General features: G+C 40.4%; 1 protein-coding gene across 2 annotated transcripts; it reads right to left on the reverse strand.

Annotated features, from left to right (window-relative positions):
- Positions 1–447: 447 nt before the first annotated feature.
- On the reverse strand, positions 448–12338 carry LOC143136519 (NLR family CARD domain-containing protein 3-like). Of its 2 annotated transcripts, none has more exons than XM_076297240.1 (6): positions 12291–12338; positions 7339–7478; positions 4252–4365; positions 3640–3753; positions 2523–2626; positions 448–2306 (listed from the first exon to the last, which is right to left on the reverse strand). In XM_076297240.1, the coding sequence occupies exons 2-6, from the start codon at positions 7452–7454 to the stop codon at positions 448–450; spliced, it is 2307 nt and encodes a 768-aa protein (XP_076153355.1). In that variant the 5' UTR covers positions 7455–7478; positions 12291–12338. The 2 variants fall into 2 exon arrangements, with proteins under 2 accessions (XP_076153355.1, XP_076153361.1); XM_076297246.1 differs by lacking the exon at positions 12291–12338 and adding an exon at positions 11685–11745.
- Positions 12339–17265: the final 4927 nt, after the last annotated feature.

Raw genomic sequence — 17265 nt, forward strand, 5'->3', positions numbered from 1 at the left:
ACAATTATTCCCCTCGCCATTGACAGCTCCTGGAACTGCATGTTCATTCAAAACATCGGCATCGTGACGTGAAATACCACAAAAAGCGCCTTAGGATTGTTTGTGAATAGGTCTTGGTGAGGTAGGAGTCCTCTCAACTTCTTTTAAGCTGTCCCAGACTTAGGTGCTACTTTTAGGGCTAAAATGCTTTGTGAATTACTCAGTCAAAAAAATTAGGAGTCCTAAAGTTATGACAGAGACACTCATTATTTTTAAGGGTTTCTCCTAAATTTGGCAGTTAGGAGCTACTTTAAGCCTTAAAATTCTTTGTGAATACGGGCCCTGGAAAAGATACCATTGACGCCTGTCAAAAAACAGGTTAGTCTGGGTTTACCCCAGCTAGTAGTAGACTAGTGACTTAACATTATATTTAGTCGCTATAGTTAGCACAGACTCTCCATCAGAAACTCACCGTGCCTTTCTGCAGCACCTCACAGCTGGGATCAGTCTCCTGCGCCCCTCATCTGATGTGTTGTATTTCTTCAGGTCAATCTCATCCAGCACATCCTCAGACATCAGAAGCATGTGGGCCAGTGCTGAACAGTGGGCAGGAGACAACTTCTGTTTGATGTTCTTTGGTGATGACAGGAATTTCTGAATTTCTTTGTGCATAGAATGATCATTCATTTCAAATAAGCAGTGGAAAAGATTAATGCATCGTTCAGGAGAGAGATCTTTTCTGTTCAGCTCCTTCATATATTGACATGTTTCTTTAATACTCTTTGAGGTGCTGTATGTTTGGTTCAGTAGACCTTTCAAAAGTCTCTGATTGCTCTCCAGAGAGATGCCCATAAGGAAGCGAAGGAAGAGATCCAGGTGTCCATTGCTGCTCTTCAAAGCCTCATCCACTGCACTCTTGAGCAGCACATGTAGATGATCCTGTGATTGTAAGCCCAGCACTGCTTGAAGAGATGATAAAATCGAGGGGTTGGGATCATCTCTCTGTCTGTGTTCGTCACTGATGAGGGATGTCAGTACCTCAAGGTTCTCAGTCACATAAGAGTGAAACACATACAAAGCTGCCAGAAACTCTTGGACACTCAGATGCACAAAGCAGTAGACCTTCCTCTGGTGAAACACAGATTCTGTCTTGAAGATCTCAGTACACATGCCAGAGTACACTGAGGCTTCACTGACATCAATGCCACACTCTTGCAGGTCTTCTTCATAAAACATCAGATTTCCATTGTCCAAACTCCTAAAAGCCAGTTCTGCCAGCTTCAGTAAAATCTCTCTCTGAGATTCCAGAACTTTCTCTTGATTTGCTTTAGTTTCACTCTGATATTTCTGATCCTTCCTGGTGGTCTGGATGAGCAAGAATTGTATGAACATCTCGGTCAGCGTTTTGGGAATGTCTTTAATGTTTTTCTTTTTCATAATCTGCTGAAGTACAGTGGCTGCAATCCAACAGAAGACTGGAATGTGGCACATAATATGGAGACTCCTGGATGCTTTAATGTGAGAGATGATTCTGTTGGCCTGACTCTCATCACTGATTCTCTTCCTGAAGTATTCTTCCTTCTGTGGGTCATTGAAGCCTCGTACTTCTGTTACCTGATCGATGTACTGAGCAGGAATCTGACCGGCTGCTGCTGGTCGTGAGGTTATCCAGATGAGTGCAGAGGGAAGCAGAGTTCCCTGAATGAGGCTTGTCATCAGAACATCCACTGATGATGTTTGTTTCACATCAGACAACTTACTGTTCTGTTCCAGATCCAGAGTCAACCGACTTTCATCCAAGCCATCAAAGATGAACACAACCTGACAGTCTTTGTATCCCTCACCATCATTCAGCTCTTTCAGCTCAGGGTGGAAGTCAAGCAGGAGCCTGTGAAGACTGAACTGATCACCCCTGACTAAATTCAGCACGCGGAAAGAAAGGGGGAACATAAAATCTACATCCTTATTGGCTACCCCATCTGTCCAATCAAGAATGAACTTTTGCACTGAGACTGTTTTTCCAATGCCAGCAACACCTTTGGTCATCACAGTTCTGATGTGCTTCTCCTGTCCAGGTAAGGGCTTGAAGATGTCATTGCAGTTGATTGGTGTGTCTTCTGTGGATTGAGATCTGAATGCTGACTCTACCTGCCAAACCTCATGTTCCTTATTCACCCCTTCACTCTCTCCCTCTGTGATGTAGAGCTCTGTGTAGATCTTATTGAGGAGTGTCTCAGCTCCTTGTTTGATGATGCCTTCAGATATGTTCTCAAACCTCCTCTTCAGACTGGCTTTGTGATTCTTTATAACTCTCCTCAGGTTTTCGTCTGTTTAAAAATGACAAAACAAGTCATTAAAAAGTAATAATGAAAGTCAGTAATAAAAAATACTGAATGTATTCATACACATAAACATACTACAAATAGGCCTATATATATAAATACAATTATCTGCCATTGTTCAGTTTGATAACATTCCTTTACTTTTAATAAAACCTGATCAAATCAATAAAACAAAATGAAATAGCCAAAATGTGTACTCACCTAGTTCCCTCTTTCTGCCTGGTGTATGTTCAGTGTGCAGGTGTGTTCTGCTGTTGATCAGGCCTGTGTGTTCACCCTGTGTGCTCACACAATTGGTTGTATTTCTATTTGGAAAACAGAGAAATGGTATCACTAGGGCGATATGGACAAAAAATAATATCTGTCACGTGACCCATTAGTGATCACGTGACACTTTCTCTGCTGCAGCCAGGGGCTTCTCCCGCATACACCTCCTGGGAATGTATGAGTCTTCAATGCGTGATTTTGAGTGTTTTCCCCCATAAGTAGGCCTGATTTAAATACTAGATCATGTCAATTTGCACATTGTTAAAACAACAATCACGATATTATCGCAAACAATATATATTGCCCACCCCTACAGTAGGTATCACAATTGACTGCAGCGAAAATGAGACAATGATTGGTGGGTTGGATTCACACTAGAAAAACAAAAACGGCTTTAACAACACTGATTTGCCAACATCATGGCAAACTTTTTAGAATATGGGAGACACTGATGTTTCTACAGATGAGATTCCAGACAATGTCCTCGAGAACTCGAGAAGCGCTGTGGGTCTGCTCTCTCCTTAGATAGATAGATAGATAGATAGATACTTTTTTTGATCCCGAAGGGGAAATTCCTTTCAAGTGAAGATAGCCCAATGTGTCTCCATGTCGTATATTTCTCCTCCTTTCAGGTTAGTTAAGGTTAGGTTCTTTGACATGATAAAGCATTAAAACACACTATATCGATTCCCCAGCTGTTTTACAAGGAGCCACAAGGTCTTTGCATGTCACCCCTGAACTTTGCATGTGTAAATATAACAAGCAAATAGAACACTTTAGCAGAACTGAGGATATCAGGTCTTTATGATCTTCTGCAATTACAGTGAGAAGATTATTTATTAGCTAGTTTTTAAATGCCATTGGAGATCATCTGATAGAAGCCATGTTCATAAACTGTATGTAGACAGTCATAGTTGAGAGTTGATATAGTTCTGTATATAAGGTGCTGTGTGTGTGAGTGTGAGTGTGTGTGTGAGTTTGTGTGAGTGTGTGTGTGTGTGTGTGTAGAACTGCATGTGACTGACATGTCTACAGACTGATGACTACTCACATTAGACCTGATGGAACTGGTTCACTGCTGAAGTGGGGCATAACACCCATGGACCGATCACTCTTCATGGACACACAGCTGGGCACTGGAGATGAAGGTCTGTGTGTCTGTGGGCTGGTTACATAAAGAGACAAGAAACTGAATAACAACTCACTCCTCTGTGGAGTGATTGCATTTATTCACACTTACAGTAATATTACAACAATACATGCTCCAATTTTAGAATTAATCTCTCTCTATCTCTCTCTCTCTCTCTCTCTCTCACACACACACACAGACACACACACACACACACACACAAATATAAATCAGTATAAATCAGCCGGTTTTAGAAAAAAACCTACACTTCTCCCTCCACCTGGAGCCTGTGATTTGTTTTGCAAAAATCCATAGCTCCCAGTTCTTCTGGTCCAATCAGAGCAGGGCTATGTGAGATCTGACTGTCAATCACAGTCTGGTGCACACTGACGAGCACAAACTCGATGAGAGGGTGCTCAGTGGTAGTGGGGGAGGGGCATGAGAGTTATAAACTCTCATGTGTGTGTTTGTGTGTGTGTGTGTGCGTGTAGAACTGCATGTGACTGACATGTCTACAGACTGATAACTACTCACTTTAGACCTGATGGAACTGGTTCACTACTGAAGTCGGGCACACTACCCCTGGACTGGTCACTCTTCATGGACACACAGCTGGGCACTGGAGATGGAGGTCTGTGTGTCTGTGGGCTGGTTACATAAGGACACAAAGAAACTGAACTACACTCTAAAAGTTTACCGTTAATTTACACAAGTTCACAATGGTGTAGGCAACATGCAGAACCCCTAAATCAGACTTCAGGCTGCAGAAGTGTTACTGCAAGGATATATTTATTCCCAGGGATTAGCCAAATGTCCATAATGAGAATACTCTCATGCCCAGGCTATTTCCCTATAGATGATACCTATAGATGGTACCTATAGATTATTACGACCGCCGCACAGCGAAGCGGCGGTCATATAGGTTTAGTCAGATTTTTTTTTTCTTTTTTTTTTTTCTTTTTTCGCATGTCCAAATTTCCGTCCAGGATTTCCGGGACACTGAAAGACCGGGGTACACGAAACTTGGTGGGCATGTAACCCCACATGGATAACATGGAACCATCGTTTTTCGTTTTGATCTGTAGCCCCCCCGCTGGACTCGACCCCCCGAAAGGAGGGTAGGGAAGACACAGTTTTCTGTGAATATCTCGAGAACCGTAGGGTTTAGGAGGACCATTTTTTTGTATGTTGATCTCAAGGGGCCATGTCAACCCATTCCATAACCACTCATTTCATGTATAGCGCCACCTAGTTAACACAAAAAAGTAAAAATGAGGTGTTGTAATCGCAGGTATCTGTGACCTAACATAGTCAAAACTGCACAAAATTGGAAGTGTAGGATCATTATGACACCCTCTGAATGCACGCCAAGTTTTGTAGAATTCCGTTCATGGGGGGCCACACAATAAATTAATTTATGTTACTATACACCAACTGGCCTGTAGGTGGCCGGAGACAGTTTTCTGTGAATATCTCGAGAACCGTAGGGCCTAGGAGGTCCACCTTTTTTTGTATGTTGGTCTTAAGGGGGCATGTCAACCCATTCCATTACCACTTATTTCATGTATAGCGCCACCTAGTTAAAAATTAAAAAGCAAAAAATTAGGTGTTTTCATCACAATATCTCTGGCTATACACCAACTGGCCTGTAGGTGGCCGGAGACAGTTTTCTGTGAATATCTCGAATAAGCTCTGAATGACAGAGGATAGCTACAGATCAGTTCACAGAGTCACTGAAGTAAGCTGCATTATGGGCCATCATTTATGGTTTTGTTAATCAACATAGAAGAGGCGCAAGTTCAACAGCAAACAGGACTTTTCCGTACGTATCAACCCAGGCTAGCCCAATGAACGCCTATGTAAATAAACATTCTCATCAAAGCAGGATAACTTCTTCAGACTTGCGAGTGCTGTCAAATCGATCGTATGCGGTTTGCTCATATAGTCTAATGTCATCATGCTGCGTTCAAGAGCGTAGGGTAGGTCTACGTCCCGTAGCCTATATTTTAATTTCACGTCTGTAATGGTAAGAGATCGCACAGGGATAGATAATGAGCGGTTGTTTAAGATTAAATTACAATGCCAGACACCTTCAGATATCAGAGACCCCCTCAGATTTTTGACTTTGTTTCTTTCATGGGAGCCAATCCTCACTCTATGGGAGCTCGGCTCCCTCTGGCTCCCACGTAATTCGAACACTGGTGTGGGGGTATATGTATATATGTATTAGAAGTGAATACTAATCTACATTTATTACATATAAGTGATTAACATTTCATTTTCTTATATTCTGTGTATGCTTTCTATACATTCAATACTGTGCATCAACTTTGCTTTGTCTGTCATTTGCTGTCTCCATGTCACGATTTTCTAATAAAGCACTGCAAAAATTTAAATCTAACCAAGCGTTTTTAATCGTATAATGATTAATATTATAATCTTATCATTTTTAGTATGAAAAGACTTACCTAGTGCCCTCTCGAAAGATCATTTTGACTTAATTTAGGATGACTTTGACTTATTTTAAGAAGTCTTATCAAGACAAATTTACTTAACGCACTGGCAGACAAATTTGCTTGTTTTTAGGACAAATTTGCTTAACGCACTGGCAGAAAAAAATGCTTGTTTTCAGGATGAGATGTCTTAAAATAAGTCAAACTTTTTTTAAATTAAGTCAAATGTTTTCACAAGGAAGCGCTAGGTAAGTCTCTTTATACTGAAAACAATACCAACTAGTTTTTTTTATCTTGATATAAGATTAATAACACTTGGTGAGATTTTGTTAGATAAGCAGTTTTTGCAGTGTATACAGTAATATTAGGAATATCTCAACAGGAACTAGACTAAAATGCTGAAGGATGTATATGTATTGTATTGTATCTACTTACTTGGAGTAGCCACATGACTTGCGTATGGCGAATGGATCACATGCTATGTCCAAGTGTCCATGTATTGTTGTATTTCTGCATGTATGAGGATTTTTGGAAAAGACCATTGTACTCATGTCATTTGTATTACCAATGTAACTAACATGCATAAGATGGGGCTTCGCCCTAGAGAACTTTGAGTAGTGTTACTGTAACATCCCGGTATCGTGAATAAACCTGCAGTGCTTCCTCACACCTGAGTGTTGCCAGGATATTTTTGACCACAATGGGACCTATGGTATTATCAGTCTAATGACCACTATTGGTACTGAATTCTGTTTTTACTGCTGATCCCATGGACAGTTGGATTCATTTGCACAGTTTAGGAAGTTTACTGACAACACAGACAATGAACCAAATGATTCCAAATACAGACAATGAGGCACCAATGCACCAGAGAAGAACAGAGTGGGTGTTGGGACAGGTATGATGTGTACTGTATCTGTGGATTAATTTACCCTCCATCAGAGTGTGTTGGGACAGGTATGATGCGTACTGTATCTGTGGATTAATTTACCCTCCATCAGAGTGTGTGGGGACAGGTATGATGTGTACTGTATCTGTGGATTAATTTACCCTCCATCAGAGTGTCTGGGGACAGGTATGATGTGTACTGTATCTGTGGATTAATTTACCCTCCATCAGAGTGTGTGGGGACAGGTATGATGTGTACTGTATCTGTGGATTAACTTACCCTCCATCAGAGTGTGTTGGTTTGCTGCTTTGTTGCACACAGCTGTGTGCTGCAGACTCTGGTCTGAGTGTCTCACTGTGACCTGCAGCCTCCTCTCTCTCCTGAGAGACACTCATCCTAGCAGCAGTGGGAGAGTCTCTCTGGGAATGTACATGAGACAAATGCAGCTTTACGTCTTGTTTCATGTGTCACCGCATACTATAGATTATAGCTGTAGCTAAACATGAACCACCATCTTTGTTTTCAGTATTCTGACAAGATGAAGACACAGAACAAACAGAAGATGATGAAAGAAGCACAACAAACATGCAGCTGCAACTGAACAAGAATCAGTACTGTAGTATTTCTACAAGAAGAAAGAACAAATGTCTGGAATCTTGAATAGAAATGTTAAGGTGTAGGCCTATAGGCTAAAGTAAATTCCTCAGTACAGATTAAGGTCTTTGGCCACTGTAGTCTAGTTTGCTTTATGACAGTTGGGTCTGGATTAGGCACACACTCATCCCAGGCCAGGCCATGGGGTCAGAGGTCAAGGGTAGGGACCCTAAAAGCATGTAAACCCCACTGTCTGCTCCAGGGTTGACCCTTGAAAGACCCTAAACATAAACATACATAAACATACACAACACAATACACATACTCATCCAGATAGTTTTTATTACAACCATCTCTTCTATTTGTTGGTGTATAGGCCTAGCTGACCCACTAAAATGTGCAACATGTGCATGTTAAAGGACAAAGGGAATATGATGAATACGATCAGAAGTTTTACCCTTTCTTGGGGCATCCTACTGGCAGAAAGATCATAGTCCACACACCTGCATGCCTCATACTACTAACGCAACAAGAGGCCTATGCTTTAATACTTTTCCGGTTTCAGCCAATCAAATGACAGCATATCTAAACTGGTTGTACTGGAGATGTAGGCTACACTTTATGAGGACGCATCAGAATAAACGACTTCACAATAAAACAAACTAGATGTACCGCAGAGCGGTACAACATATGAGCGCCGCCCAGTACAGCACATTTTTTCCACAAAAATAAATCACGCTGAAAGGCCTATATGATTCTAACTGTCTCACTAAATTGCATTATCCACACTCAATTCTCACTGATATCTGCTAGACAACAAGTACCAAAACATGATTAGTTCATAGATTTCACATGTAAAATTCATTTTATACAACCCCACCTCCATCTTGCCTGTTCATAATTCTGAGAAATTCTTGAATTGTGTGCATGTACATGTTTGTGTTATGTGTGTGTGTGTGTGTGTGTGTGTGTGTGTGTGTGTGTGTGTGCGTGCGTGCTTGTGTGTGTGCCTGCGTATGTGCCTGTGCAAGCGTACATATGTCTACTGTGTGAGTATGTGTCATACGTATGATTACTGTGAATGTATGTGTGTGTGTGTATCTGTTTGTGCACATGTGTGTACATGAAATGGGTTAACATGACCCCTGGAGGCAAATATACGGAAAAAATGGTCATCCTAGTCCCTACAGTTCTCAAGATATTCACAGAGAACTGTGTCTGCACTACCCTCCTTTCGGGGGGTCCTGTCCAGCGGGGGGGACTACAGATCAAAACGAAAAATGACGGTTCCATGCTATCCATGTGGGGTTACATGCCCACCAAGTTTTGAGTACCCCGGTCTTTCAGGTGTATAGTAACATAATTTCATTTATTGTGTGGCCCCCCATGAACGGAATTCCACGAAACTTGGCGTGCATACAGAGGGTGTCATAATGATCCTACACTTCCAATTTCGTGCAGTTTTGACTATGTTAGGTCACAGATACCTGCGATTACAACACCTCATTTTTACTTTTTTGTGTTTAACTAGGTGGCGCTATACATGAAATGAGTGGTTATAGAATGGGTTGACATGGCCCCTTGAGATCAACATACAAAAAAATGGTCCTCCTAAACCCTACGGTTCTCGAGATATTCACAGAAAACTGTGTCTGCCCTACCCTCCTATCGGGGGGTCCAGTCCAGCGGGGGGGCTACAGATCAAAACGAAAAACGATGGTTCCATGCTATCCATATGGGGTTACATGCCCACCAAGTTTCGTGTACCCCGGTCTTTCAGTGTCCCGGGACTCATTGATGGAAATTTGGGCATGCGAAAAAGAAAAAAAAAAAGAAAAAAAAAAAAAAATCTGACTAAACCTATATGACCGCCGCTTCGCTGCGCGGCGGTCATAATAATAAGGATGACTTTGCTGAAGTATTGGTATGGACAAGTCCTATGGCCCATTTTGCAAACCTATTATATATGCCCTTGCTGGTCATAGCGCCCGTATTAGCCAGTTATGCACGACAATTTTGTGCTTGATTTCATTATCTGGCCATTTCATTATCATTATCTACATTATATGCTACAATGGAGTTTAGTTAAGACATATGATTTATTCAGTAGCCTAGGCTTATACTTAATGTTAGCAAGCAAGCACACATACATCGACAACAAGTTCAATAAAATTCTAATTTGTTCATTCCAAATATTCGACATAGCAAAAACACAAAGTGAATGACAATAGAAACATGTTAAATAGTGTACTTAGACTACAAACAACAAACTACAAAAGACCAAAGATGCAGAGTCATTACCCATTTGTTGAATTCATAGCAGTGATTTAGCAAACTTTGCTTTTCAACAGAGTCAATGTTCATGAGCTAACAATTTGTTTTCTTATGTTTTTTATAGGTTCTTCATCTTCGAGATACTTTGCATGTGAAATATTTATGAGTTTGAATGCTGTTTGTTCATGTTTTATCAATAATAAAAAGCTTTCCTACATGTGATAAATTCCTTCCCTTCAACTTATAATAAAACAATTTATTTAATGCAGTAATCTCAATCAAAATAAAACAAGAACATAAACATAACTTAGATTAATGTATATTTGAATGAGCTTGTTCATATTTTATCCTTAAAGGAGAATTCCGGTGTGATATTGACCTAAAGTGTGTTGAAACATGATAACGAGTGTTATCATGTTTCAATGTATCTCAATGTATCTCCACACTTCATTGGTAGACTTCCGAGGGCCCTGACATTTAAAACGAGACATTGAGAACTTTGAAAAAGCACTGGTAGTTTACTTACAAGAAGATTTATACAGACAGTATCTTCACTCACGATCGATACAAAAATAATTCCGTGGAAATGCATGGATTCCAGTTGCTGTTACTGGAAGAAACTGGAATCCATGCATTTCCACTGAATTATATTTGGAATCTGATCCCTTATCATACCTGTTCATTCTTACTCGTCGCTCGACTTATCGTGACTAAATTCAAGATGGCTGCAAACGCTAAACTTCGTGAAGATTCTGTCTGTATAAATCGTCTTGTAAGTAAACTGCCAGTGCTTTTTCAAAGTTTTCAATGTCTCGTTTTAAATGTCAGGGCCCTCGGAAGTCTACCAATGAAGTGTGGAGATACACTGAGCCTCGTAAATGGTGTAAAACAGTAATTTATTTGCATGGCTAGCCCGATGCCGAAGCACCACCATTGAAAAAGCTGTTGGTAGCATCGGCTAACTAGCGCCAGATTTTGGAGTGCAGGGGACAAGCCGAGATGGGCTATGAGACATACGTTCACACTCGGTATCATGTTTCAACACACTTTAGGTCAATATCACACCGGAATTCTCCTTTAACCTATAATAGTTATTTCATACAACTGGGACTCCTGAAACAAATCATTTAACAAAAGATTTTGAGAAAGACTACTAATGTAAGATTAATTTGTCTACAGCATCCACATAAGTTTCTTTGTTGACACAAATCAACCTGTTTTCATTTATGTTATGTAAAGTCTAGAATGGTTTAAAGCAACACCATGTCCACAGACAAGGTAAAATATGTTGCATGATTTTATGAAAGTATGATGTATTGCGACTTCAGATGCAAGTCAAATTTGTAGTTTTTTTATGTCCCATTCCATCGAACTACAGAACCGCTACCCGAACTGGCAAACTTACATAGTGCGGTTATAGCCGATAGAGGGCCGCGAGGCGAATGCAGAAGTGTCGTTCACCCTGTTACGAGTTGATTAACCACTGAAACGATTTTGGAAACATTATTTTAAGGTGCAAAAAACTCTTTGGTGTTGCTTTAAAGCATTTGGTTTCCCCACAATGTCCTATTAATGTCAACTAATTTGGTTTTACAGTGTGACTAGAACCACCCAAGTGAAAGTGTAGTCCCATTATGCCAGTCTCCTCTTATTACAAACTGCTGAAAGGGCCACAAATAGAACCCTTAATATTAAACAGACTTCAAGAGAAATGTACTGAACATCGTCAACAACTCATATGAGGGGGAGGAACTCACATTCCTGCAGAGAACTGGATGGACTTGTTCAGTCAGCTGTGGTGCTACTATCAAGAGCAAAATATCTCTCATAAATGTTTAACTCTTTCCTCACACAAATGACTGACAAATTACATCACACACACCATGGAAATATGCAAATAAATAAAAATCAAACTGGAATCTTCTGATCCAACCTCCCAGGTGAAAATCTAGTCTTGTCCCATTGATTCAAATACAGAGAATTATTGATGTTGTCATGAATGTTTAACTCTGTCTAGAGTGTCCAGGAAGAGAAAGCTATAAAGAAACTATCAAAACTACTTAACAGGCTGCATCTTCCAGGCATATAATTCAAAACAATCGGTGGTAAAGTTGAACTCAGAGTTCTTTCTGTGAAGTTCTAATAGAACAAACCACTATTTTGCTTTTATATACTATATAATACTTATAACAGGATCAATAATTGGAGAAGGGCACTGATATTGCCATTCTGCTCTTACCTTAAACTGCTATTAATAGGGCCACAAATAGGACTCCATACAAACATATACAAACGTACAAACATGCAAAACTCAAGAGAAGTGTAACATTGCATACAGCTCATGTAGTAAAGAAGGAACTTACAGTTTAGAGTTTTATTCTCTTGTCATTTCCTGGAGTCTCAGATGCTCCATGTAGAGAACTGGCTGAACTGGTTCTGTATCAGGAGGTTAAGGTGTGTTGATACCATCAACAACAAAGCAGCTCATGTGGTCATGAATGTTTAACTCTTTCCTCCTCATTCATTTGTGTCTCTTCTAGCCTGTTATACAGCATATACATATACATGTTCCAGTCCGGATCATTTACCCCACCCACCTCCCCCCAACATTCTAAATAATTTTTTATACATCAGATTGTTATGTAGCAGTTTTACATCATTTGAAAGTTTGGAAAAGTTGGCAAAAGTTTGAACTAGCCAACTAGCTCCGCTGGTGGGAAAATGCATGGGACTCAAGAGTTGTAGTGCTATCCTATTGCGTGCAGAGGGAATTTGAAAGACAACCGATTATCCCGCCCCTCAGACTGAGCACTGCGAATGGTGAGTCCCCAGACCCAACATTTTAATGTGGGTCTGGCTCATCAATCTAGGTCTTGACCATTTTACATAGTTGCAGTCTCACAGTTTGCCACTAGAGGTGACCTCCTGACTATTCTCTTCACAAACTTGCATTTGCAGTTTACCTGTTTGCCACTAGGGGCACTCTTCAGCACTCTCTACACTGGCATGTCTTTGCAGTTTCCCTGTTTGCCACTAGGGGCACTCTTCAGCACTCTCTACACTGGCATGTCTTTGCAGTTTTCCTGTTTACCACTAGGGGCACTCTTCAGCACTCTCTACACTAGCATGTCTTTGCAGTTTTCCTGTTTACCACTAGGGGCACTCTTCAGCACTCTCTACACTAGCATGTCTTTGCAGTTTCCCTGTTTGCCACTAGGGCCACGCTTCAGCACTCTCTACAACAGTGTTTCTCAAACTTTTTTTCTGGCACTTTTTAAAAATGACAGACTATCGCGACCCAACTCGTGACTGTGGTAGTTAACAAAGTAGATCAGTGGTTCTCAAAATTTTTCTTTCATTCCCCACTTTGATCAAGGGGGCGTTCTCGAGCCCCACCTGTCCCTCATCGCTCTAAGAAAGTGGTAGGTCAAGCTTAAAATTGTCAAATTTATTGAAATAATGACAAGTTCTAAATATATCCTCTTCAACAGAGTTAAAATCAGCTGGTGCTGCAGATATAATAATAAATAAATAACACACATATTTCTGTTTTCCAGCAACATATTAGGAAGTATAGGCCATTTTACAGCATTGTACAATATATTCAATGAAATACCAACATGCTGCATTAAATGGATCCATAATCCAGTCATACTGAGCACTGCTGGTTGGGAAATATTTTTGAAATAAACTTTGCAGGGATGTGATGTGTAGGCCTACTGTTTAATACATGGGATCACAAGAGTGCCTCCCAATCAGACGTTTCAGCGATTTCGCTCAGAAATCTCAAAGGCATAATACTGTTGCGATCGAGGCGCCTGTCCCATACTCAAGTTTTTTTGGTGAATAATCTTATTTGCTAGGTGAGGTAGGTGCTTGTCTTTGCCTTGTAACTGGACATTTAACTCAAATGTATCGCTAAGATATATCAAATATATCGCTAAGATAGGCCAGCTTCGTCAAGAAATGTTCATTAGTGAACGTGCTTGCAGATTCAAACATGCGCTCTTCCTCCAAGAAGAGGCGACTCGGAGCTCAAACACACGCGACAGCACTTTACCTCAGGAAAGCCACCTTGCCTCGCTGTGAAACAGTACAGCCTTTTGGTCAGCTACCATCTCTTCGCAAAGTGCGGAGAATAGACGCGCTTTTAAGGGCCGGGTTTTGATGAAATTCACCACTCTCACAACAACGTTCAAAATCTCATGTAGGTCGGGACTAACTAAGCTGCCTTGACACGAGCGCTTCCCTGTGAATAACACAGTGCGTCCATTGCGCATCGGGTGCTACCTGGGCCCAGGCTACAGATACAAAATAAAATAAAAAAACTCCTGTTTTTCACGTCAGTTCGCGCCCCACCTGGCATGCCTCCGCGACCCAGTAGTGGACCCACAGTTTGAGAAACGCTGCTCTACAATGACATGCCTTTGCCATTTCCCTGTTTGCCACTAGGGGCACTCTTCAGCACTCTCTACACTGGCATGCGTTTGCAGTATACAGCTCTCCCCTAGAGGCACTCTTAACATACAAGGATGCAGTAACAGAAGACAAAATAATCAAGACAACCAGGCAAAGAAAATGCATGTATAGTGCATGTCATACACATGAGTATTTCAATGTGCTTCACATAAACCACAGGTTTTCAGTGCCCCCCTGGTGGTCAGTGAAGGCATTGCTGGTGGTCTCTGACCAGGCATTTTAAATGTAGTTTCAATGTTATGATTGACACATTATCACACTATTTTTTTCAGGGTTTTTTTTTCGGGGCTTGGATATGCCCGCCTCCTTGTTGTCCCTGTCAAGGTTGCCATGGTCGTGGAAAGTGAATGGGGAGCCATACGTAAGGTTATTTACATTACAGGAAGGGGCGGGATATGTGTAGACAACTGCCATATTGTCTGCTGTCTGATGTTATAAAAACCAGCGTCATGGTTACGTTACTCCACTGAGCCAGTGACGTAACTCAGTCAGTTAACACGATAGCCAGTTACCGTAGAACACCAGCGTCATGGTTACACTACTCCACTGAGCCAGTGACGTAACTCAGTCAGTTAACACGATAGCCAGTTACCGTAGAACACCAGCGCTACACCCTCATGAAAACAAAACTGTCCAAACATCCTCTTAAGACTGAAATGGTCAACTACTGTACTATTAGTTTGTCTACAATTATGCATTTGTGTAGGACTCAGTGGTGGGTAGAGTACTGAAAATATATACTCAAGTAAAGTACAATTAAGCCTACTCCCTTAAAAAATGACTCATGTCTCTGACCAGGCTTTTTTTTTTTTTTTTTTACATCTTTTTATTTTCAATCGATCACAGAAGAGTTAATTTACAAATTTACATTAAAAATTTCAATGGATCTCATGAACAGTTTTTATAAACAAGTGCTCTACATCCATATCACACCCTCATCCTCTCCACGCATGTGCGCGCACATACATACATGCAAACATGCGCATCCTAATTGAGTCATCTCTGCACGCACGCTCACACGCATACACACACACACACACACACACACACACACACACACGCCTGCATCCACACTCACACACCCATGCCACTCTCACTAATACACAAGAAGGGGAAATAATAATATTAAAAAAGGACAACAGCAATTAAAAAAAAAAAAAAAAGGGTAAAGGAGAAAAAAAATAATAATGTAAAAAAAAACAACATTACCAATACTTAGATAACCAGTATGTTGACAAATCACAGTAACAAGCTAGTTCTAATTTATCTTACATTACCGACACATCATAAACAAAGTTAAGCCATCCAGCTCCCCACGCGCGCCCACTCCAACAGCGAGAAGCCTCGGTCGCTGCGTGTCCAGCTCCTACCTGGGCTCCTCCCTGCGGAGTGAGGGTTGGCAACCGCACGCCGGCAGCTAGTTACCTATTCAGGCACAAAAAACAAAAAACTTCACCCCATTATAATAACACTGGAGTGTGTGGAATAGATATTTCTCATATGACCTGCTTTTCCAGGTGGGAAAGTAGTGGATTCCAAAGGTCATGAAATAGGTCACCCTTATTGTGACTTTCAAGTGTTATCTTTTCTAGGGGAAGAAACTGAGAGATCTGTTCTATAAACATATTGAATGTTGGTGCAAGTTCGTTTTTCCACCGGAGAAGAATACATTTCTTTGCAAAGTGTGTGATGGAAATCAACAATCTGCATTTAATTTGGTCCAAATGGCGGTTGCTTATGTCATTGAATCATTGAATGAATGAATCATTTTCCAGAAATTGTTCAATTTGTCGCAGTGCCAGAACATGTGCGAAAATGTACCTTCTTTAATTTTGCATCTTGGGCAGTTTGGTGAGTTTTCTTTAGAGATTTTATACATTTTCATAGGAGTAAGGTAGAGTTTATGAATGAATTTGAAATTTGTTTCTTTAATCTTGTTGCTAGTAAATGGGAAGAAAATTCTATCACATATATTTTGCCAATTATTATCTTCAAATTTCATGGATAAGTCAGTTTCCCAGGTCTTTAAAAGTGCTGGGAAAACTGTTTGGCATTTCTGATTTAAAATGTCGTACAGTTTGCTAATTTGGCCTCTAATAGTAGATGGTGTTATTAGGTTCTCTTCCAGTTCAGTCAGTTCGAAATGTAACTTGTTTTCTTTAATAAGCGATTTTATAGTGCTCTGGATTTGCATGTATTTGAGGAAATCTGAGTTAGGCAAATTAAATTCTGAACTTAGTTCTTGAAATGTTTTGAATTTCCATGTCTTTAAGCTGATTTATCCCCAATTGTTTCCATCTATCAGTTAAATGCAAGTATTTTCTTAAATCAGGATTTTGATGGATAGGTGAGTATACAGAAATAAATTTAGCAGTGCCAAACTTTCTTAAACAGTCTCGCCAAACAGATAATGTGTTTACAACAGTAAAATATTGCCCCATGTTTTTTATCTTTTTAAAATGTTTGATAAATATGAGAGAGTGTAAAGGTATTGGGTCAACATATCCTGCTTCTATTTGTACCCAATGAGAATCTGGTCTTCCCAATGACCATGATAGTATGTTTCTCAGTTGGGCTGACCAGTAATAGTGTTGGAAAATGGGGAGACCTAGACCACCCATGGGTTCAGGTTTCATCAGGGTCAGTAGTTTAATTCTTGGTTTCTTATTGGACCATATAAATTTTGAAATGTGACTGTTCAGTTTTTTAAAGAATGTTATAGACAAGTAGCAAGGTACATTTTGAAAGAGAAAATTCAGTCTCGGAAGGATATTCATCCTGATGACATTTATCCTCCCTAAAAGAGATAAAGGTAGTTTGGCCCATCTACATAGATCGCTGTTAATGTCATTAGTAAGG

The sequence above is a fragment of the Alosa pseudoharengus genome, unplaced genomic scaffold, assembly GCF_046254945.1.
Source record: "Alosa pseudoharengus isolate Yale_2024_CS ecotype anadromous, Long Island Sound unplaced genomic scaffold, YU_APseudo_1.1 YU_APseudo_1.1_scf_1, whole genome shotgun sequence".
Taxonomy (NCBI): domain Eukaryota; kingdom Metazoa; phylum Chordata; class Actinopteri; order Clupeiformes; family Clupeidae; genus Alosa; species Alosa pseudoharengus.